This window comes from Hesperophylax consimilis, unplaced genomic scaffold (assembly GCF_061612785.1).
Source record: "Hesperophylax consimilis isolate HC1 unplaced genomic scaffold, BYU_Hcon_1.0 scaffold_115, whole genome shotgun sequence".
Taxonomy (NCBI): domain Eukaryota; kingdom Metazoa; phylum Arthropoda; class Insecta; order Trichoptera; family Limnephilidae; genus Hesperophylax; species Hesperophylax consimilis.
This window is the reverse complement of record NW_028301338.1, coordinates 28,679-54,375: the sequence shown is the minus strand read 5'-3', so window position 1 is coordinate 54,375 and position 25,697 is coordinate 28,679. Positions and strand designations below refer to the sequence as shown.

General features: G+C 35.5%; 2 protein-coding genes across 3 annotated transcripts; both read left to right on the top strand.

Moving 5' to 3' along the window:
• The first annotated feature begins 2,268 nt into the window (after positions 1-2,268).
• Positions 2,269-16,632, top strand: LOC149408684 (uncharacterized). Its single transcript, XM_089650522.1, has one exon. It carries the CDS (start codon positions 4,830-4,832, stop codon positions 6,144-6,146), a length of 1,317 nt encoding a protein of 438 aa, XP_089506648.1. The 5' UTR covers positions 2,269-4,829; the 3' UTR covers positions 6,147-16,632.
• LOC149408683 (uncharacterized) lies at positions 10,431-20,215 on the top strand. Of its 2 annotated transcripts, none has more exons than XM_089650523.1 (2): positions 10,431-11,218; positions 15,081-20,215. In XM_089650523.1, exons 1-2 carry the CDS (start codon positions 11,016-11,018, stop codon positions 16,114-16,116), a joined length of 1,239 nt encoding a protein of 412 aa, XP_089506649.1. In that variant the 5' UTR covers positions 10,431-11,015; the 3' UTR covers positions 16,117-20,215. The 2 variants fall into 2 exon arrangements, with proteins under 2 accessions (XP_089506649.1, XP_089506650.1); XM_089650524.1 differs by lacking the exon at positions 10,431-11,218 and adding an exon at positions 11,939-13,499.
• The last annotated feature ends 5,482 nt before the right edge of the window (positions 20,216-25,697 follow it).

Genomic DNA, 25,697 nt, shown 5'->3' with positions numbered 1-25,697 from the left:
TGCACAACATTCCGGAACATTCTGGAATATTCGCGAATAGTCTAGAACGTTCGGGAACATCCCAGATCATAATGAACTAAAAATGGGATTAAAGGCCGTTATAAATTTTATCATAAACTTTTAGTAAATTCGTAATCGTGACAATACAATGGTATCTCTAAATATTATAAAACAAAGTCACTATTCGCGTCTTTCTGTTTGTGCGCTTAGTTCTTCTAAACTATACAACAGATTTTGATAGGGTTTTCACTATCATTTAAAGAATTTCTTCCGGAAGGTTTATATATATAATATACTGAAAGTAGAGAAAAATTGAGTAACGCAGGGTACATATCAGCTAGTTCTAAATATAGGAGAATTAACAAAATACTCATTTTAACAACATCAACGATGTCTAAACCTCGTATTAGTAAAGAGCTTCTCGAATAATTTCCAGTCAGTGAGTGAATATCAAAACGGGAGGACGTCCGTTTTTGCAGGAAAAAAGTTACATCAGAAAAGGGCTCATACTAACGGCATCATTGCATTACAAGTTGATTTTTTTACAACTACCTAGCAAGTAAGTTCTTCAATACCTGCCTACTAATTATTAGAAACCATATATAAGTAACATTTTTTAAAATCAAATAACGAAATATTTAATTTGTACAAAGAAACATCTCTATCTCAATAAATTTTAAAACTTTCTTCGGGTAGTTACCTACCATAATATTGAAAAAAAAAAAAAGTGAGTAAGTCCGATTTATTAAACAGGACGATTTCACATTTGATAAAAGAATATTGACTGCACCATTATGGGCCTCACAGACGACTCAATATGATTGAGCGGTATATTAATTTGGTCGAGATGAACGTAAGTATGCAATAAGGTTAAAACTAAATGGTTGACACAAAACAGTTAAACCAACCAAATTGAGCGGTCTGTATGTAAAACGGCCACACATTTAAAAATCGTAAATTGGGGGAATATTTGTATGCGAATGTACGAAATAAATTATGGTTTGATGAATTAATATATTAATAAATTATATTGAATGAATTACGGCTTTTTAGCGTAAAGATGGGAAAACGTGCATTTTTTTCATCGTTGATTTTGTGGCGATACACCGATTAATTCGCCAAAAACATCAAACCAACAGAAAACATAATTATTTTGGTATTTTCCATTACTAGAGGGTACAATCTATAGTATTTCGTCTCGCACAGCCGGCAGCACTATTTTTCGCTTCCCCGTAGCAAGTAACCTCATTTCTTTCACCCCCGAAATATTATCCCAATCTTCGTCTTTTTGTTCTCAAAATATAAAGGTACAATATGTGTCAATTGGTATCAAAACTGGTCAACTCCACTTTAGGTGAATTTTCAGGAAACACCAAAACAAGTGCTGGATTTGACTATTTTTCATACAACAGCAGCTTTTTAAACCGGTTTCTCTTACAAAATATGCGGATATGACTGCTTTTGAAAAATAAGAACTGTTCTTTTGTTAATAATGAATACAGTTCAATACTTAGTTTATTTTTTTTTAATTTTGGATCTGACCAGTTTTGATACCAAACAACTCATATATTGATGACACCACATTATGGCAAAATAAGTAGATATATTTTACCTACCTACTTTTCAAAGCATATTGCAATAATAACGCAATCGAAAATGTTAATAGTGAAAATAATACCAAAAAACATTTGTTTCATCAGTAATATGCATTGTGGCAAATGTATTTTGCATTGCACATAAAAATTATTACTTAGTCAACAAAATAATCATAGCTTTGGGTATTTTCGGCCAATGAATTGAAAATAATTGCGAATTTGAAATTATCATTTATTAACATACTTACCACGTTTGCGGATCCTGTGCCATCTGTGAAATCCGATAAACGGAATTCCATGTTTGTGACAACTTCTTTGTTGGTGGACTGACTGGAAACGAAAAATATTTAACCTTGGGTTCAAGAAATCAAGCAAGGTAACATAGGATAAAAAATTTCATTTAAAGTTGTCAGTGCCAGCCTGACAAAAGCAACTGTCCTGATTCCGATTGGAAATAATAAGGTTTGCTGAAATTGCACAAAATATTGCGAAGACGAAAATTTATAATCTTATAGGCATGACATAAAGCACTATACAAAATTAAAAGGTATATTTTAGTCGAAGTGTGGAGTCAAGATAAATGATTTCTTTGAGAATAAACAAATTCTAAATTGAGATAATAACAATGTTTAAAAATAAAACTCACAAGAACAGAAACAGAAACTCCGAACTTCCAGCGAAACAGCTGAAAACACACCGGTCACAGAAGCAGTCAGTAAAATGCTTAGAAGAAAAATTACTGAAGAAGTCCATAGAAATGTCGAAAGAACAAAAGTAGACGGGCTTTCAACTTGGGAGTCGGGATTCGAACTTTGACAGTTGAAGAACTCACTTGTCTTTTTTCCGTTCGAATACGAAACAACCTAATTTTATTGCCTTTTTTCGGTTAAAACTATATTTTTTGTCCTCTTTGAGTGCCTTTATTGCTGACCAAGTCCAGTAAGTGTTATTTTATATTAATATACATTCCTTTTGCCCCAATGGCCTTTGCCATGGGTAAAAAACCACCAGATCCCGTCCCGGGTGAAATGCAGATCACGCCAAACTCTGGGAATTGAATAAAAATGCACTTTCTAGATGAGAAAAGTGTGTAGAAACTCATTAAAAAAAGAATTAAGGCGCGGAAGAATAAATTGAGGGAGATACAGCCGATCAAAGTTTAATAAAATTGCACTTCGCGATCTGAGGGTAATATTCGGTTTATGGGAGTATAACCGAAATTGAACTTGATTTAGACTAATTTAGGGCTGGGGAATCCGAATCTGAAAGAATTAGGTGGGGGTCGGCACTATTAACTGAGTTATAGGGTTTTGAAACTTCGTACGCGATACATAGGAACCATGTTTTATTTGTCAATTATGACTTAAGAAAATCAAATTAGCAACTATTTACTTTTGAAATTTCAGTAGTGCCAACCAAAAAAAAAAAGTGTTGCCATATAATAATAATATTTTTTTACAAAATAGGTTAGGTGTTTAGTTTGGGTTAGAGTAGGCAGAAGAACATGGGAAAAATGTATTAGAATTAAATCACAAACCAGTCTATACAACCTAGCGTAGCCCACAAACTACTTGAAAACTGGGATATAACTCTAAAGGGGACGCGAGCAGGCGTTATTAAAGGGGCAATTTTGTGTAACAGGAAATAACATGGAAAAAAGGTATTAGTATTAAATCACAAACCGTCTATACAAACCTAGCGTAGCCCACAAACTACTTGAAAACTGGGATAAAACTCTAAAGGGGACGCGAGTGGGCGTTATTAAAGGGTCATTTTTTTGTTATAGAAAATCACAGTTAGGTTAGGTTATATATATACATAAATTAAGTATTTACAAGATTTTAAATAATAAACTACCAATCTGGCAACACTTTTTATTTTTTGGATGGCACTACTGAAATTTCAAAAGTATTAAAAGTTTTTAATTTGATTTTCGTGACAAAATATGGCGGCGGACTGTCCGAATATGGTGATAATATCAGATCGCGAAGTGCAATTTATTAAATTTTGATCGGCTGTATCTCCCTCAATTTATTCTTCCGCGCCTTAATTATTTTTTTAATGAATTTCTACACACTTTTTTAATCTAGAAAGTGCATTTTTATTCAATTCCCAGAGTTTGGCGTGATCTGCATTCCTCCCAAATTGCACTTCGCGATCTGAGGGTAATATTCGGTTTATGGGAGTATAACCGAAATTGAACTTGATTTAGACTAATTTAGGGCTGGGGAATCCGAATCTGAAAGAATTAGGTGGGGGTCGGCACTATTAACTGAGTTATAGGGTTTTGAAACTTCGTACGCGATACATAGGAACCATGTTTTATTTGTCAATTATGACTTAAGAAAATCAAATTAGCAACTATTTACTTTTGAAATTTCAGTAGTGCCAACCAAAAAAAAAAAGTGTTGCCATATAATAATAATATTTTTTTACAAAATAGGTTAGGTGTTTAGTTTGGGTTAGAGTAGGCAGAAGAACATGGGAAAAATGTATTAGAATTAAATCACAAACCAGTCTATACAAACCTAGCGTAGCCCACAAACTACTTGAAAACTGGGATATAACTCTAAAGGGGACGCGAGCAGGCGTTATTAAAGGGGCAATTTTGTGTAACAGGAAATAACATGGAAAAAAGGTATTAGTATTAAATCACAAACCGTCTATACAAACCTAGCGTAGCCCACAAACTACTTGAAAACTGGGATAAAACTCTAAAGGGGACGCGAGTGGGCGTTATTAAAGGGTCATTTTTTTGTTATAGAAAATCACAGTTAGGTTAGGTTATATATATACATAAATTAAGTATTTACAAGATTTTAAATAATAAACTACCAATCTGGCAAATGATATTTAATTTTTAGAATTTTCCATGCATTGATATTATTATATGGCAACACTTTTTATTTTTTGGATGGCACTACTGAAATTTCAAAAGTATTAAAAGTTTTTAATTTGATTTTCGTGACAAAATATGGCGGCGGACTGTCCGAATATGGTGATAATATCAGATCGCGAAGTGCAATTTATTAAATTTTGATCGGCTGTATCTCCCTCAATTTATTCTTCCGCGCCTTAATTATTTTTTTAATGAATTTCTACACACTTTTTTAATCTAGAAAGTGCATTTTTATTCAATTCCCAGAGTTTGGCGTGATCTGCATTCCTCCCCCCGTCCCCCCTGATCCTGACCCTGTTAATTTTGATAATGACATTGCTAGCGAGGTTGAAATAATGACTGATTCCTCTACTCCCAAAAAACGAAAAGTTAGCGTCCTTCCGAAAAAGGAATCTTCTCAGGTTACAGTTCCTGTAGAGACTGTCGCTCCTCCACTCGCTTCACTGTACCCGACTTCAGCAAAAGCCCCCTTCATCGTGTATGTGCAAAACAACACACAAGGCCACTCACTGCATCCCCTTGATTTCGGTAAATTTGTTGGAAAAAAACCACTTGGCATTTCCCCAGGTGGTATCAGATCCGAAGGAAGATTCCGCATTTGTGTAGAGTTCACAACTGCACTCAATGCCAATAAATTTATAAATTCCATTGACTACCTCTCTGCCAAAAAATACAAGGCTTACATCCCTTCATTTAATGTCTCCCGCATGGGTCTAGTGAGAGGTATCCCCACAGACCTATCCGAGGAAGAACTCATCACGGAACTTATTATCCCAGCATCTTCGGGGAAAGTTTTAAAGACTAGGCGGCTGAATTATAAAGATAGAACTTCCGATTCTATAGTTTGGAAACCCTCCCAAACTGTAGTTCTTACATTTGAAGGCCAATCTCTTCCCTCTCATGTGTACCTTTTCCACAACTCTCTCCCAGTGGAAATTTATTCATACCCGACAATTCAGTGCTTTAACTGTTGTCGGTTCGGCCATTCCAAGCAATCATGTCGTTCTTCTCCTCGCTGCTTTAAATGTGCAGAAAGTCATTTAGCAGAGCAATGCCCCTCCCCTTCCAACCCCCCTACTTGCATCAACTGCTCAGGCTCTCACACAGCCATAAATCCATCCTGCCCCGAACTTTCACGCCAAAAAAACATTAAAAGTTATATGGCTTCCAATAGCGTATCATACTTCCATGCTTCTAAAATAATAGCTCCCTCTAAAAAATCTTTTGCTGAAGTCGCCTCTCAACCCCAGTTAACTCAAAACATTATTCCTCCAAACTCGTCATACAGGAAGACTGTAATGACAAAATCTGCTTCTCGTCCTCTTAAATCCCCCGGATATGATCATCTTGGCCATAACTCCCAGCTCTTGTTCCCAAATGGTAACATCAGCTCCCCATTTCCACAAAATACCGTCTTTCCTAACACCAATTCTTTGAACTACAATTCCTTTATCCCTGATTCAAATCCCAATTCCTCAAACAACATCATTTCTAATGACAATTCTAATATTATTCAAACTCTCATCATGTTACTTATTTCTATAATTAATAACAATAATTCCCTACCGTCCAACGCTGCCTCTATACTCTCCTCCTTAAATTCTCTTGTTTCCAATGGCTGCCCTGACAGCAGGGATTCTTCAGTGGAATAGTAGAAGCGCCTTCTCCAATAAGGCTGACCTCATCCGCCTTCTACAATTACACACAATTTCTATTGCTGCCATCTCTGAGACTTGGTTTAAACCATCTCAGCTCTTCAAGGTGAGTGGCTACCAATGTCTGCGGGACGACCGCATTGATGGGAAGGGTGGTGCAGCCCTTCTAATCAAAAACTCCCTGTCCTTCACCCCTATTTCCATTAAACCCCCAGATTCATCCTTCCAGTTAGTGGCAGCTACTGTCTCTAATATTACGTTTGTATCCCTCTACATTCCCCCTTCTACATTCCCCATTCCCCCTGGGCAGAGCCCTAGTGCGGTGGATATAACTCTTTGTTCCCCAAGTATATATCCAATAATTCCCTGGAGAACTTCATCAGACCCCTGCGGCAGTGACCACTATCCAATTATTATAAATCTGGCTCAAGGGTTAAATACTAACCTCTTTAAAAGAAAGCCAAAATTTATCACAAAAAAAGCCGACTGGTGCCATTTTAGAGAATCTGTCCAGGGTCACACCCTTTCCCTGCCTACACCTTCTTCAGATAACTGCACCTCCTCTTACAAATCTTGGTCTGATTCCATTCTAAAATCTGCAGACAAATCTATTCCCAAATCATCCCCTGTAAGCACGAAGGCTCACCCTCCCCCCTGGTGGGATGAAGAATGCCTTCGAGTGCTGAAGGAGAGGAAAGCGGCCAATAAGATATACTGCCAACAGATGACAATGGAAAATTTCTTGAAAGCCAAGAATGCCCAAGCTGTTGCTAAACGTACATTCCGTTTTAAAAAAAAAAACAGCTGGCGTAATTTCTGCACTAATATATCCCCTGCTACTCCAGCGGGGGAGGTTTGGTCCATGATTCGCAGGTTTAGGTCTTCCTTTTCCCTGCCGAAGTCATCTCATAATTCTGGTATTTGGATTTCTGACTTTCTTAACAAAATTGCTCCCCCTTATGTACCTAATCTTGACGAAGTGCCTGTTTTATCTTACTTCCCAAATTCTTCATCTTGGCTAGATGCTCCATTTTCCATAGACGAGTTAAAAAGAGCCACGGAAGACCTAAAAGACTCAGCTCCGGGCAATGACGAAATCTTGAACATATTCATCCGCCACACTGATGACGATTCCCTTTCCTACTTTCTCTCTCTCATCAATATCTTTCTGGACTCTGGTATTATTCCCCCGGACTGGAAAATTCAAAAAATCATTCCCATTTGCAAAAGTACCAAAGATCCAAGTCTAGGCTCAAGTTACAGACCGATTGCTCTCTCTTCAACACTTTGCAAAGTAGCTGAAAGAATGATTAAGAATAGATTAGACTGGTTTGTAGAGAAAAATCATATTCTTCCCCCTTCCCAGTTTGGATTTAGAAAGGGTAAAAGTACCCTTGACAACCTTTCCTCTCTTGTTACAGATGTCAAATTAGCGTTATCTAAAAACGAATATTGTATTGCAGTATTTTTAGACATCTGTGGAGCATACGACAATGTAAATATACCCATTCTTAAAGAAAAGTTACTGGCGATTGGCATTCCTCCTAAATTGGTTCAATTCATTATCAATTTGCTCTCCGAAAGAACTGTTTTTGTAGATGGATCCGAATCCTCTCCCCACATAAGACAAATATTCAAAGGACTCCCGCAAGGGTCTGTCTTAAGCCCGATTCTGTATAATATTTACACATACGATCTGGAAAAATCTATTAATTTTATGTGCAACATACTCCAATATGCTGACGACTTAACGTTTTACAAAATATCCGCCAATCTTTTCATCGCAGCATCAGCAATTAACAACGCTCTTAGAAAACTCTTGGCTTGGTTAAATAGTAATGGTCTTGAACTTTCCCCTGCCAAAAGCAAAGTTGTCATCTTCACTCGTCGACGAAAGCTTCCGGATATTCAGGTAATATTTGGCGATGAAGTGATCCCTATCTCGAAGGAAGTTAAATTCCTTGGAATGTTTTTGGACTCCAAGCTTACTTGGAACTCTCATATAAATCACGTTGTTACAAAATGTGAAAGCAACATCAATCCCCTCAGATTTCTAGCAGGAGTGTGGTGGGGATCCCACCCAGCTTCATTAAAACTTCTATACAATGCCCTCATCCGAAGCCATCTCGATTACGGATCTTGTCTGTTTGATCCAATGTCCACTTCAAATTCTCATAAATTAGATAAAATCCAGTCAAAATCACTTCGCCTTGTCTTAGGAGCCATGAAATCTTCTCCAATCAACGCAATGCAAGTGGAATGTTGCGAACCTCCCTTACATATAAGAAGGCGATGCCTAGCAGAAAAATATGTTTACAAAACATGTTCAATAACATCCCATCCCTTGATTCCTATACTTCAATCCTTAAAGTATGAGGTTAATTCAAATCACTTTTGGAAAAATCATACCCCTCCCCTTTTTTATGATTGCTACAACTCTTTCCTGGATTTATCTACAAACACCTATCTCAATGAATCTCTTCCCTTATACTCATACCCCTATGAAAGCCTTACTTTCTATCCGAAGGTCCATCAATTTATAGGAATAAGTAAAAAAAACATTAAAAACTCAACTCAATTAAATAATGCAGAATTTAACACAATTATTGAAAACAACTGGCCAAACTACATAAAATTTTTCACAGATGGCTCCAAACTCAGTCAGGACTCCCATTGCGGGGCCAGTGTCTATGTTCCTCACAGAAAATTGTGTTTCCCACACAAACTTCCCAAAGAATGCTCCATTTTCTCTGCTGAATGCATAGCTATCATAGAAGCTCTTCTACTCGTCAAATCATTAAATATTAAAAACGCACTCATCCTTTCAGACTCGCTTAGCTCACTACAAAAAATAAGCGCATCCCCACTCAATTCCAGTAGCGACTCTCTAATCTGCTCGATCAGGGACCTACTGCATTCCTTGTCACTGGTTCATGCATCAGTGGTCCTAGCCTGGATACCGGGACACCTCGGTATTACTGGGAATGACATGGCTGATCATATAGCTAAGGAAGCCACTGCCCATGGTCCATTAAGTGATATCCCTATTCCGGTTAGAGACCATTTCCCTATCCTAAAAATTAAGTACCAACTCCAATGGTCTTCTGAATGGAAAAAATCTTCTTTGATAAAAGGTCACCAGTACTCATTAATTCAACCTTCTATTCCTGTTAAGCCCTGGTTTCACAAATACACTACCATGCCTAAAAAATATATTTCTTCCTTAACCCGAATGCGGCTGGGTCACACTTGTTGTCTTAGCCATCTTGCCAGGTTCCACATAGTCAGTTCGCCGTACTGTGATTGTGGGTCAGAGGATACTCTGGACCATAATTTTTTTGAGTGTCCTATCAATGACCAATTTCCAAACTTCATGCATGAATTGGTAAAACTTGATATTAAATTGCCTACCAGTATTCCCTGCCTGCTTAGTTTAAACACTCCTGAAATTTACCATTTGTTGGCAAAATTTATTTATAAAAATGGCCTTAATATCTGACCATAATAATAAATATAAACCAAATTTCTTTCACTTTCATTTGTATTCACTTGTTCAGGTTCCTATTTTCATCTATTTTTACTAATCCCAACTCTGCATATTTTGACTGAGTTAAAACACTATTCTTTATGCATTTGTATATTTTTCTTGATTCTTTTATTGTATTTGTTTATATTCATATCATAGAACTGTTTTAAAAAAAATAATGCTTCTAATTTTGGAAAAATCTGTTCTTTTAAATAACAAAAAATGCCCACTACTATTGTGCACAGGTTCCTATTTTTATAATTTAGTAATTACCCATTATTACCAGCTCTGTATTGTTTTTGTCAAGTTATGTTTATGTTACACCCATGTTATGTTTATGGTAGGTTTATGTTTATGATATGTTATGTTCATGTTATGTGCATGTTATGTTATGATATGTTTATGTTATGTTCATAGTATGTTTGTGTTATGTTTTTCTTTATGTTGTTAGAAATTGGAGTTTGGTTGGCTTTGCATAGATGTCGCTGTGTGTATATGCTTGCCTTTCCAACGGACTGAAGTTAATAAATAAGTTGATAGTTTTTTCAATAGATGTCGCCATAAATGCTCCCCTGCTAAAAGTCAATAAATAGGTTGATTTATAATTTTCTTCCTCTTCTGCAATAAACATTTCTGGCGAAACAAGTGGGTTTAAATTTCTACCTGGATCCAAAATTATACATTGGACCTTCGTGCCGCATCCGTATTATCGATTGAATCGCGGATGATAAAAGAACCAGCAACCATCTTCAACATCCAACATCAGAGGGGATCTTCAGAAAAACGGGCAAGTGACCATATCCCATATACCTACCTTATTTTCCCAGGCAGGAGAGCATGATTTATTACACAGCCGTATTTCTTTGTTTGTTTTAAAATTGAATCGGGCTGATTGTTACCAAGTGTTGTTTGAATTGATTTCATACCCATCATCGAAATTGTAGTAAGCAATAATAATTGTTACAACAATATAAAAAGAAGTTAGAATACAAAGCAAGTATTTTAAATTTCTTAAAAGATTTATTACGAGCGGTTATATTTGAAAATCCGTTAGTTTAAATTTCGAAAGTTACCGCGAGTCGGTAAAAACACCAACCCAGCCGCGAAGCAAGCTGACGCATGCGCGGTGGAGATTGTGGAGAGAATAACAATAGTGTCAAATTGTTTTCTTTTTGACAGCCATCGAGCTGTTGCATTTATAAAATTCAGATAAAATTCATTGTTTATCGGTTAATTAGTAAAGTTCTGTGATCAAGGACAGTGCACGTGTAGTGATTGATTACAAGTGATTATCATTTGACAATACGTTCTGTGAATACCTCCTTTCTTGATATTTAAAAATGGATCTCAAAACTTTGATTAACCAGCGTGGAATTTGCAAGACGAAATTAACTAGGTTCAATGAATATATAAACGGTGATAATTTGTCGCAATCTGAAATTGAAGTCAGATTGAAGAAACTTGAACCAATTTTAGACACTTTCGACTCATTACAAGATAACATAGAAGCAATTTCGCCGGAAGAATTAACCAAAACAGAAAGGCAAGCATTTGAAAATTTATATTATAATCTTGTTGCTAAGGCTAAAGATAAATTGTTAAATAAAGTTCAGAATACAACATCACATAACATACGTTTGCCTATACTTGAGTTGCCAAAATTCAATGGGAGTTACGAAAATTGGTTGAATTTTCGGGATACTTTTGTTGCCTTAGTTGAAAATAATCCATCTTTAGAAGTTATTCAAAAATTGTATTATCTGCGATCATGCCTCGAAGGTGACGCAGCTAAATTATTAACCTCACTTCCAAATAACCAGGAGAACTATCATACTGCATGGGAGATGTTAACTTCTCGCTATCAAAATATAAAAATTATTATACATAAGCACGTTGAAGCATTATTTAAATTGCCTGAAATAAAATTTGAAAATTCCGTAGCATTAAGGAATCTTATCGATGAATCCGAACTACATTTAAAATCGTTAAATAAGTTAAATATACCCACCGAAAATTGGGATATCATGTTAATATATTTATTGTCGCGAAAACTAGATAGTGAAACTCGACATCATTGGGAAGTATTTGCCACAAAAGAAAATCTACCCACATATAAAGAGTTTATAAAATATTTATCAGATCGAGTTCAGATTTTAGAATTTGCTGGAATTACTGAAGGAAAATTTAATCAAAATAAAACTTTTCCTTTCAAATACCGAAAAGAAGCTATGATTTCTTTAACGCCTCAAATGGCAAAATGTATTATTTGCAAAGGCGATCATAAGGTTTATAATTGTAAAAAATTTTTAATATTAAATACTAAGGATAGAATTATAAAGATACGTCAAGTAAATGCGTGTTTGAAATGTTTGTGCTTGGGTCATAAGCTAAAAGAATGTAAAAGTAAATACAATTGTCGTATATGCGAAAATAACTCGCACAATACTTTGTTGCATTTAAAAAAGGAAACAGATAATTCGAAGTCTCAGGATAAGGATTCACCATCAACATCAAATAATGAACCTTTAGTTACAAATCACTCTACGAAAATATCTAATAGTTTTGTTTTGTTATCTACCGCCGTTATTAAAGTGTTGAATAATAACGGAAATTTGATTAAGGCTAGAGTTTTATTGGATAGTGGTTCTCAATCCAATTTTATAACAGAAGAATTTGCAACAAGGTTGCAATTAAAACCCAAAAGGGCAAACATACCGATTACCGGAATCCAAAACAAAATATTGAATATTAAAAATAGCATAAATTTAAGAATTTTCTCGAACTATTCACCGTATGAAAGAGACATAGAATGTCTCGTTTTGAAAGAAGTAACAAGTCATCTGCCGCAAATTTCTTTACAGAAAAAGGATGCCAACATACCTGATGGTCTTCAGTTAGCGGATCCTGCCTTCTATGAAACAAGCTCCATAGATATGCTACTCGGAGCGGAAATCTTTTGGGAAATTATGAAGCAAGATCAACTTCGAAATGGAGACTCAGGACCCATATTACAGAGAACTGAATTCGGATGGCTGGTGTCAGGACCCATCGTCACAACAAAAATAAAAAGGCCAGTAAAATCTTGTCAACTATCATTAAATATAATCCATAAACAGATTGAAAACTTCTGGAAATTAGAAGAATTCCAACCGGTGAAGCACCGGAGCCATGAGGAGCGAGCGTGCGAGGAGATTTTCAAGGACACTTATAAAAGGAATGACAATGGTCGTTTCATGGTAAGCTTACCACAGCGCCCCTGTGTTAAACAGTTGGGAGAAACGCTGCCCATGGCGGAAAAAAGACTTTGCAATTTGCAAAGGAAATTTTCTTCAAATCCTGACCTGATGAAAAAATATAAAGAATTCATGCAAGAATATATAGACTTGGGTCACATGACCCGGTGCGAAGCACCTTCTAATGAAGATTGTTATTTTTATTTGCCACATCATGCAGTATTGAAAGAATCGAGCACTACCACTAAGACTCGAGTGGTATTTGACGGTTCAGCAAAATCATCCAATGGTATATCGTTAAACGATGCTCTCATGATAGGACCTGTTTTACAGAAAGATTTAGCCGCACAATTGATATGTTTCAGAAAACACCAGTACGCGATAACAGCCGACATTGAGAAAATGTACAGGCAAGTATTGGTGCGACCCGAAGACAGAGATCTACAGCGAATAGTATGGAAAAATTTCCCGGAGGAGGAAATTCAGCATTATCGACTTAACACCGTTACCTACGGTCTGGGGCCGTCATCATTTTTAGCAACTAGATGCCTCCAGCAGCTGGGAAATGAAAATATATCATCAAACCACAAGGTCAGTCAGATTATAAAGAATAATTTTTATGTGGATGATTTAATTACTGGAGATGAAACTGAAGAAAACTGTTTAATAATTAAAGAACAACTAATATCTATCATGGCATCCGCTGGGATGAACTTAAGGAAATGGCGGTCGAATTTGCCCTCGTTATGTTCGAAGGAAGAAAACATGTCAGATATGATTATTAGTACAGATTCAAATGACAACAAAATATTAGGCCTGTCTTGGAACAATCAGCAGGATAATTTCCTATACACAGTGAAGTTATTAAAAAATCCAATTAATAGCAAACGACAAATACTGTCATGCATTGCGTCCATATTTGACCCATTAGGATTAATAGGTCCTGTTACTGTTATTGCTAAATTATTGATGCAAAAATTGTGGCAGGCAAAGCTTCAATGGGATGAGCCTATTCCATATGATATGTTGAAGACATGGGAAGCATATGTGAATGAACTGCCTCAATTAAATAATTTAAGAATAGGTAGAAAGATAATATGTCAAGATCATGTAAATTTACAGCTACATGGATTTTGTGACGCCTCAGAAAAGGCATATTCGTCCTGTGTTTATATGGTGTCTACTGACAAATTGGGTAAGAAGTACTCCAATTTGATAATGTCCAAATCACGGGTAGCGCCTTTGAAAAGTGTATCTCTACCCAAGTTAGAATTATGTGGAGCCGTATTACTGACAAGACTGGTGAACTACATTAAAGATGCTCTATGTACTCCGGATATACCTACTACATACTGGTGTGATTCCCAAATAGTACTGTGCTGGATCAGGGATCAGCCAGTAAGATGGAACACTTTCGTTGCTAATAGAGTGGCGGAAATCCAGGAAACCAGTCAGCCGGAGCAATGGAACCATGTACGGTCAGAAGACAATGCAGCAGACGTGCTTTCCAGAGGAATCGGCGTTTCACAGTTATTAATTTCCAACATTTGGTGGCATGGTCCAGATTGGCTGACGTTGGATTCAGCGTGCTGGCCAAATTCCAACTCATTTTGTATTGATCCACCAGAGATCAAAACAAGCTCGGCACTGTTGTCTGCTGTGAAACAGGACTGGGACATTTTTGATAGATATTCCAATTTTTCCAAATTACAGAGAGTAACAGCATACATTAATAGATTTAATTTTAATTGTAGAAACCCTTCGCAGCGCCGCTATAGTAAATTGACAGTGAGTGAGTTGGAAAATTCAGTAAACAAATTAATATCTCGGGCGCAATCATACTGTTTCAGAGACGAAATTCGAGCTTTAAATAATGGAGGTAATATACCTAGGAATAGTGCACTAAAGTCATTAGATCCTTTTATTGAAAGGGATCTAATTCGTGTGGGGGGAAGGCTCTCCAAAGGTAAAATGGTAACCGAAGGCCAGCAGCACCCAATTTTGTTACCTTCGCATCATAAATTAACAGAGCTAATTGTAAAACACTATCATTACTTGAACTTACACTCGGGAACGCAGTCATTATTGGCGTTGATTAGAATGAAATTTTGGCCGATTAAGGGAAGGAATGTTGTAAAAAAAAATAATAAAAAAATGTATAATTTGTTATAGATGTAATCCCAAATCCGAACAGCAGTTGATGGCCGACCTGCCAGCTGAAAGAATAACTGAATGTAGGCCATTTCAGATAACAGGAGTGGACTACTGTGGACCAATATTAATAAAGTCGGGTATTCACAGAAAATCACATAGCGTTAAATCATATATTTGCTTGTTCGTATGCATGGTCACTAAAGCCGTGCACTTAGAAGCTGTGCTGTCCTTGAGCGCAGAGAGTTTTTTAAACTCTTTGAAACGGTTTATCTCGCGTCGTGGTAGACCAAGCAAAATGTTCTCGGACAATGCAACCAATTTTAAAGCGGCTAATAATGAACTAAGAGAAATTTATAATTTTTTAAATATGTCTAATGATAAAATTGATAATTATTTATCCACATTAGGAATACAATGGCAATTTATACCAGCTCGTGCGCCGAACTTTGGGGGGCTCTGGGAGGCTGGGATAAAGTCAGTTAAGCATCACTTAAAAAGAATAACCAGTATCGCTTCATTAACTTATGAAGAGATTAATACGGTGTTGTGTCAAATTGAATCTTGCTTAAACTCCAGGCCACTGTCTCCCTTATCAAATGATCCTTATGACCTTAATCCCTTGACTCCCGGTCACTTTCTAATAGGAACTAGTTTGGCGGCGATTCCAGAACAAAATTTGGAACATATCACATTCAATCGATTAAACAATTACCAAAAACTAATCCAGATTGTACAATTTTTCTGGTCGAGGTGGCGGAAGGAGTACTTAGCAGAACTTCAAACCAGAAGCAAATGGACCAATAGGAATCAAAGGCAGATGCGGTCTGGCGACATGGTCGTAATAAAGGAGGACAACGTCCCTTCTTGCTACTGGAGGCTGGGACGTGTGAGCGCCGTTCATCCTGGCGCTGATGGAAGAGTTCGCGTGGCGACCATCATCACGTCGAAAGGCATCATCCAGAGGGCCATATCAAAGATCTGTCTGTTGCCAATAGATGACAACGAGGAGCTGAAAATGTCGACACCCCCACCCAACGGACCAGACGCTGAGTAAGCGCAAAATAAAAAAAGGTTTTGTGCAAAACAATATAAAAAGTTTCGTGATAAAAACAATATAAAATTTTTGTGTATTATCATAAATAAAAATAAAAAATAATAATAATAAATTAAAAGAAGATAAGGAAGAAATAATAATAAATAAAAGGTAAAAACAGTGCATAAAAAAGTGGATAACAATAAAACTTGCGAGTTTGATAAAAAATGTACAAAATAAAAAAAAGGATTGTAGATCCGTATATACCAAGAAAAAAAAAAAAACACTTTAAAAATGAACGCTTATAAACCGAGATAGCCTGCTGGCTATATGTAATTTCAAACTACACAAATACATCTGAAGAAACTAATTATAAATGTGGTAATGAACTATAGAAAAACACAAACCCTTAAGAAGGATGACCAGGAAACCAGCGCTCCATGTTGTGTTGTCTATATTATTTGTTTTATGTTTGATTATTGTTATGATTTCTGTTAGAACAAGGTTATTGGAATTATCTTAGTTGTTAAATTATAGTATAGAATAGCTTAGTGAATTGCATGAATTTGATTTGAACGAAAGTAATAATTTTAATCTCATAATTAATTTGTATAATTTTAGTTAGTTTGAAATTGTCATTTCGTTTTTAGAGTAGTCTTATGTTTAAACTTATGCTTAGAAATAGGTTACCTATTATTTCAAATATTTATTGTTAATCAATTTTTTTTGTATTAACAGTAATAGTAAATAATTACTATTTTTGTTTCTTCCAAATTAATTTTGGCATATATGTAGATATTTAGCTGCTTAATTTTTATTCTTATGTTTTGGGGTTTGTTTCAGAAAAAATGACCTCCAATCCTTTTTTCGGGGGGAGTTTATGTTAGAAATTGGAGTTTGGTTGGCTTTGCATAGATGTCGCTGTGTGTATATGCTTGCCTTTCCAACGGACTGAAGTTAATAAATAAGTTGATAGTTTTTTCAATAGATGTCGCCATAAATGCTCCCCTGCTAAAAGTCAATAAATAGGTTGATTTATAATTTTCTTCCTCTTCTGCAATAAACATTTCTGGCGAAACAAGTGGGTTTAAATTTCTACCTGGATCCAAAATTATACAATGTTTTATAATCACATTTGTTTACTCCCATATTCTGTGTTTGTTTATAAGATTGCCAATTTCATAATTCTATTTTTAAAAAACGCTACTAATTTTAGAAAAATCTTTGGTTTAATAACGAAAAGCGCCCACTTATATTGTACACAGGTTCCTATTTTTATAATTTTGTGATAATCTACTGTTACCAGCTCTGTACCGTTTATGTTAAGTATGTTATGTTTATGTTATGTTATGCTTATGTTATGTTTATGTTATGTTATATTTATGTTATGTTATGTTTATGTTATGTTTGGTTTATTTATGTTACGTTATGTTATGTTATGTTGTTTTATCAATGTTGTTTTGTCAATCATGTCAATTTTATCCTGTAATTTGTTGTATTTATTAATAAGAAAAATGTTGTAATGTATGGCCAAGATCACTCTTAATGGGTGAAAGCCAAAATAAAGAATAAAAAAAAAATAAAAAAAAAAACTTGGGAGTCGCTATATGCACAGCGACTAGTCGACAGGGGCGTGGCCAACATATCCGAGCATACCCGAGTGTGTTCCGAGTAAATTGTTTCTCACTGCCTGTAATGCAAAATCAGAGTGGTTTATTTATGGCAAAATCAGTGAAACGCGGTGGGCAGGGGCATTTAACTAAGCTTTGGCCTTGAAACTCATTTGAAACCGCCACGCCCACCTCAAAATTCTTGTAGAAAACGAATAATATGGCTAAAAGCCAATGATATATAACACCCATAGTGGACTAGATCGCCAACCTGGCGGCCATTGCCGTAGGAATTTGAAGCCATCTTGAAAGAGTCAGATTACGGCGGGAATTCAAAATACATGCATTCTATCGTACATTAAGAACATATTTTTATGTAGTATATTATCAGTTATAATATACTACATTATATTTTTATTACTATATTATTAGATTCATGTAGTATATTATCAGTTATAATACACTACATGAATATACATTAAATAATGTTAAATTAATACCAGTATCACATATTCGTGACTTGGGTGTAATATTCGATGAAAACTTGTCATTCATTGAACACATCAACTACATATCTAATAAGGCTTTAAAGATGCTTGGCTTCCTTTGCAGAACTTTAACTAATATTAACTTAATTTTAACCCATGAGACGTTGTTGATTTGCACGGATCGAACCTTCTACAAGCTTCCATTTTTTCAAAGACAATAACAAGCACTATTTCGTTCTCTTTCTGACATAAAAGAAATAATTAATTTTTAGATGAGAGGAAGAGAGATATATGCATTTTAATAATGTGCGGTCGTTCTGGGACAAATATGGTCTTAGGAGAGTATAATGCGCGCACGGCATTTGGGACTGTTTGGGTCTTAGAAGGTCCCAAGGGTTAAGTCCATAGATTGTATGAAAACCCTCTATATTTCATTAGTCAGAAGTCAATTGGAGTATAATTCACCTATTTGGTCCCCTTTATATAAAGTTCACTCCAATAATATAGAAAGAGTTCAGCACAAATTTCTTAAGTACGTAAATTTTAAGCTCGGAAGTCCTATTGATTACATTAATAATGTCAGTTTGATAAATCAATTGCATCTAATAACACTGTCTGACAGGAGAATTATTTCAGACCTGGTTGTGTTACACAGAGTCATTAACAACTTAATTGATAGTCCTGCCATCTTTGCCACTATTAAACTACATGTGCCGACTAGGAATACAAGACAAAATATAACATTTTTCTGTAATACATACTCGACCAACTATCAGACACACTCACTGACCAATAGGATGCATGATCTGGGCAACAAGTATGGGGGCGCTATTGATTTATTTATTGACTCCATATATAGAATTAAGCATAATCTACACCAACACTTTGTTGAATCCTACAAATTAGAGTAGCGTTGGTAAATTAGTTTTAATGTTTTGTCTTATATGTAGTGTTGTTGTAATTTCTTTTTTACTTTATGTTACTCTTACGTTTTACTAATATTGCTTCATATTTTTTAATATTTTCTTATTATACTTGTAATCACAATTTTACAAGTGTGTATTTTGTACCTTCTTTAAAATGGATTATATCTATTTACTGTCAATATCTCCTGTATAATACATATTCTCCTATGTACACTGCATCATGTATCACTTCTATGTAAAAGCCTTTTTAGGCGTATATATATATATATATATATATATATATATAAATAAATAAATAAATATTTGTTTAAACATCTTTTTATGAAATGTATACTATATTTCTAATTAAATTCTAATTTTCTCTTCTTGTCGCGTCTGTTGGTGCAACCCCATGCTGCACACGCCACAACCATGGTTCAAGCAATCCAAAATATTTAATTAAACTTGATAAACTTGCAATCAATTCTCTATTATACACAAGCAGGCAAATCACGGCTGACCTTTACAAGATGGCGGATCGGCTCTTCAAATCACTACGGGCGCTGCTATACGGGAGGTAGGGTGATTGGCGATCTAGTCTACTATGGGTGTTATATATCTATGCTAAAAGCTCAGATCTCATTGGTGAGAACAGAAGGATTGGTTTGATCTCTCGCTCTCTACCATAATGACTCGTGTAACAGAAAGAGATGACGGAATTTTGCCGTTTGACAGTATCAAATCATTCAAACAAAATGAGAGTGGTTTATTTATACACGCGGGTTGTCATTTGCTGCCGAAATACTATCATTTCCGTCGAAAATATTGCGTTTTAAAGTTGTTCGTGATAAAAATACAATATAAGCCAGTATAGTGTCAGCGAGTTACAAACATATTATATTCAACCTACCTACGTAAGTTCAAGTTTAAAGTGAATAAACAGTTTTAGGTTATTCGTTCGGTTTTTTGAACAATGCTTCATACTTGACATATGTCTTCCTCCACAACGTATAAATGTTATTTATTATATCGATAAACTTATTCATGTTATTGATTATGTCATGTGTTATCCTGTATTATCTTATTGTTTTGGTGAAATTAAAGATTTTTAAACATATGTAACCATGAGTTCATGAGGCTGAAAAATGTCGGAATTTTTCGACGTACTGTCGGACAATCATGTTTTGGAAATTTTCTTCAGTGTTTTTGCAAATTTCTTGTCATTTTGGGTTTCTTCTTCTCAGATTAACAAGTTTCATCTTAAGGAAATGCACTGTAAAAGTTTATTTTCTAATGGCCTTGAGTTTCCTCTACCTTGTCTACTGCTCTGCTCCGCACGGTAGGTACTGCTCAGGGGGGTATAACTCCGAGAAAAAAGTGGGTCAGAAAAAAAAGACACGGTAATCTCTATGGGTGACTTGTGACGTATATTTTCCACAAACCAATACGAACTTCATGCATGTTTATAGGCCGCTGTCATTGGCCGATTTTAGGCTAGCCAATGGGTTGGCTCCGAATGAGAATTATATTGTCTATGGTTACGCCTTTTTTATAGTTTCTATCCTAGTCGATGGTGAGTATGTGTAGTAGTGACGTATATTTTTCAGTTACTGACTTTTATCTTTGGCAAACATTAGGACCCACGGGCTCAGTACTAAAAACCCAAAGATATTGATCTAGTGAGTGGTTCATTTATGGTACTGCTTGTATATCTGTGGGTACTGTATAATTCTGTTTGATACAAAAAGCCGGAAGATATCGATCTAGAGAGTAGAGGTGAGTCGTACTAGCTCTTCTTGGTACTTGGAACAATTGGTACAAATATGAATAAATACCTAGTCCAAATACCTGTTCCCTAGTATTTCACTTGCTCATTACATGGGGGGGGGATTGTTAAAGAATTTCTAAAAAAGTAATTCCCGTAAAAAAATGTGATTCCCACAACGACTTTTCAAATCCATTATGGGGGGGGGGGTTGCTAGAGGATTTCAATTTCAATGGAGCAAAATAAAATAAATTTTTAAAACTTTATTTATTTCTCTCCGAACGAACCGGTTTCGGAGATTCTCATCTTACCTAACCTAATTAATTTGATAAATGAGTCTTAGCACGGAAAACTTGCTACCTAAATAAGAGGCCCCAAGATGTTAAATTATTAAATGACTGTCATCCCGTACAACGAAAGCGAATTTTCATTTTATAATGAAAATTAGAATGTTAAAATTTAAATTTCCTTGATATCTAATGGATTTTTTTTCCGAGGTGCAAAGTCTCTTGTTATGATGCAGATTGGTTTTATAGTAATTGAGGTGAAACAAAAGGACGACACAGTGGTACTAATAAACATGGACGGAAATAAACAACATGGCCAACACAGATACATCAAAGAACTAAAAGAAGTGGTTTGACATAAATTTACTTCTTAACGCTATGTTTAAAAAAAAATTATTATATACAATTCTGCATAAAAAACAAGGAACACTAAAGAAAAATAAATTATAATCTACTCTAAGCAAATACACAACAACATATCTGCAATATCTTGTGTTTAGTGATAGAAAGCCAAACAGAAATAAAATACCTATACATTACAGTAGACAAATTAATGGATAAAATCGTCCACACACATTAACGTACTCAAAGACAGAGTGAGGAAACTAAGATACATCATAGATTCAAAAAAATAATAATTAAAAAATAATTCCACTTAAATCATATAGGTACATATATTCATCAGAATTTCTGTTTAAAGAATTTAAAGTCAGAAAACTAAATGCATTATTTTTATATCACGTAATTTTACAAATTTACAATAGACAAGAAAATAGTCTAAATAAAACTGCACCTTTTAAAATAATAGAAACCCCAGATAAACATCAACTCTCACAACTCGAAAAAGTAATTAAAAAAACAGTGCAATTCAACTATAAATATCTTGGAGTGATTTTTTTTAATACACTATCAGAAAGTATTAGAAATAACAATAAAAATTTTAAATACCACCTTAAAAATACACTGAAAATATAAACAGAATACTCATAGTAAAAATAACGAACATAATATTACACCCCCACATACACAAGCCAAGCTTTATTATGGTGGTGCATCTCAACAACAAAGATTTTAAATGCCAACAAAGAACACAGTGAAAATATTTTTATTATAATATTTTATTTCTAGATGGCGCCACTTTCGTTCACAGTTCGCACAAGATAGCTTCCAATTTTCGAAAGCGAGAAATAATACATTAGCCGTGCACTAATTATGTACACTAGGTAGGAAGCGCCCGGCCGGACCTCGTCTCCGGCGATGCTTTTGTACTCTTGCTAAAACCTTTTTTAACTGGTGGACGCATACTGTCGGAATTTATTGACAATACCAGTCAAGATCGCGATCTACTAAATTCAGTATCATATCCTTTCTCGCTTACTCACCTACATAAGAAGAGTGTTTCCCTAATATTCAAAGATTAGGGAAACACTCTTCTTATGTAAGCGAGTAACGAGATGCCTATACATATGCCCCGCCCTCGGATGAATACGCGAGACGCGAGACTCGCAAGACTAGCAAGACGCGTAAGACGTCCAATACTCGCAAGACGTGCAATACTCGCAAGACGTCCAATACTCGCAAGACGTGCAATACTCGCAAGACGTACAATACTCGCAAGACTCGCAAGACGTGCAATACTCGCAAGACGCGCAAGACTCGCAAGACGCGCAATACTTAAGAACAAATACTAAGTACGAAAGTCTCTTTGAAATATCTGTTCCAAACATCTGTTCTAGTAAATACGCTTCACCTCTAGTCTTGAGTGTCTTCCACTAATCCACTAGAGGTGAGTCGTACTAGCTATTCTTGATACTCGGAACAATTGGTACAAGTATGAATAAATACCTATTCCAAATACCTGTTCCCTAGTATTTCACTTGCTCATTACAAGGGAGGGGGGGGGGGTTGTTAGAAAACTTCTAAAAAAGTAATTCCCCCAATAAAATGTCATACATGTTATTCCCACAACGATTTTTCAAATCCATCATGGGGGGGGGGGGGTTGCTAGAGGATTTCAATTTCAATGAAGCAAAAATAAATTTTTAAAACTTTGTTATTTCTCTCCGAACGAACCGGTTTCGGAGATTCTCATCTTACCTAACCTAATTAATTTGATAAATGAGTCTTGGCACGGAAAACTTGCTACCTAAAGAAGAGGCCCAAAGAAGTTAAATTATTAAATGGCTGTCATCCATACAACGAAGGCGAATTTTCATTTTATAATGAAAATTAGAATGTTAAAATTTAAATTTCCCAAATGCAGATTGCCTTAAGTAATTAAGGTGAAACAAAAGGACGACACAGTGCTACTAATAAACATGGACGGAAATAAACAACATGGCCAACACAGATACATCAATGAACTAAAAGAAGTGGTTTGACATAAATTTACTGCTTAACACTATGTTTAAAAAAAAATTATTATATACAATTCTGCATAAAAAACAAGGAACACTAAAGAAAAATAAATTATAATCTACTCTAAGCAAATACACAACAACATAATAATATCTGCAATATCTTGTGTTTAGTGATGGAAAGCCAAACAGAAATAAAATACCTATACATTACAGTAGACAAATTAATGGATAAAATCGTCCACACACATTAACGTACTCAAAGACAGAGTGAGGAAACTAAGATACATCATAGATTCAAAAAAAATAATAATAAAAAATAATTCCACTTAAATCATATAGGTACATATTCATCAGAACTTCTGTTTAAAGAATTTAAAGTCAGAAAACTAAATGCATTATTTTTATATCACGTAATTTTACAAATTTACAAAGAAAATAGTCTAAATAAAACTGCACCTTTTAAAATAATAGAAAACCCAGATAAACATCAACTCTCACAACTCGAAAAAGTAATTAAAAAAACAGTGCAATTCTACTATAAATATCTTGGAGTGAATTTTTTTTAATACATTATCAGAAAGTATTAGAAATAACAATAAACATTTTAAATACCACCTTAAAAATACACTGAAAATATAAACAGAATACTCATAGTAAAAATAACGAACATAATATTACACCCCCACATACACAAGCCAAGCTTTATTATGGCGGTGCATCTTAACAACAAAGATTTTAAATGCCAACAAAGAACACAGTGAAAATATTTTTTTATAAAGCCCTAATATTTTATTTCTAGATGGCGCCACTTTCGTTCACAGTTCGCACAAGATAGCTTCTAATTTTCGAAATCGAGAAATAATACATTAGCCGTGTACTAATTATGTGCACTAGGTAGGAAGCGCCCGGCCGGACCTCGTCTCCGGCGATGCTTTTGTACTCTTGCTAAAACCTTTTTTAACTGGTGGACGCATACTGTCGGAATTTATTGACAATACCAGTCGAGATCGCGCTGATCGCGATCTACTAAATTCAGTATCATATCCTTTCTCGCTTACTCACCTACATAAGAAGAGTGTTTCCCTAATATTCAAAGATTAGGGAAACACTCTTCTTATGTAAGCGAGTAACGAGATGCCTATACATATGCCCCGCCCTCGGTATGAATATGAATACGCGAGACGCGAGACGCGCAAGACTAGCAAGACGCGTAAGACGTCCAACACTCGCAAGACGTGCAATACTCGCAAGACGCGCAAGACTCGCAAGACGCGTAATACTTAAGAACAAATACTAAGTACGAAAGTCTCTTTGAAATATCTGTTCCAAACATCTGTTCTAGTAAATACGCTTCACCTCTACTAGAGAGTGGTATATTTATGATATCGATCAGGGGGGTATAACTCCGAGAAAAAAGTGGGTAAGAAAAAAAGACACGGTAATCTCTATGGGTGACTTGTGACGTATATTTTCCACATTCCAGTACGAACTTCATGCATGTTTATAGGCCGCTGTCACGAACCTCATGCATGTTTATAGGCCGCTGTCATTGGCCGATTTTAGGCTAGCCAATGGGTTGGCTCCGAATGAGAATTATATTGTCTATGGTTACGCCTTTTTTATAGTTTCTATCCTAGTCGATGGTGAGTATGTGTAGTAGTGACGTATATTTTTCAGTTACAGACTTTTATCTATGGCAAACATTAGGACCCATGGGCTCAGTACTAAAAACCCGAAGATATTGATCTAGTGAGTGGTTCATTTATGATATCGATCTAGAGAGTGGTATACAGCAGTGGTATATTTATGGCGGTGGGCAGTGAAACCAGTGTTGCCAAACGTACGAGGTTCCTCGTACAAATACGAGATTTGTGGCCTTCCGTACGAGGTACGAGGAGACTATCAACCTCGTACAATTGTGTACGAGGTTTTGATAATACCTTTGGCCATACGAACATTTTACATCACTATTATATAACAGTAAAAACTAGTGCCATCTATCAGAACTTGTAGTATTTAGTAGGAAACTGGCAATACTTTATTTCACTGAGTAAAAAGTCCTAAATCCTACCCCCCCCCCCCCCCCGAAACGGGTTTTGTTTGCCAAGATCTTGTTTTGTTCAAGGTTTGCGAAATGTAGGGAAATTCTAGGGAAATTTCGCCTCGAAATCTGGGGAAATAATTATT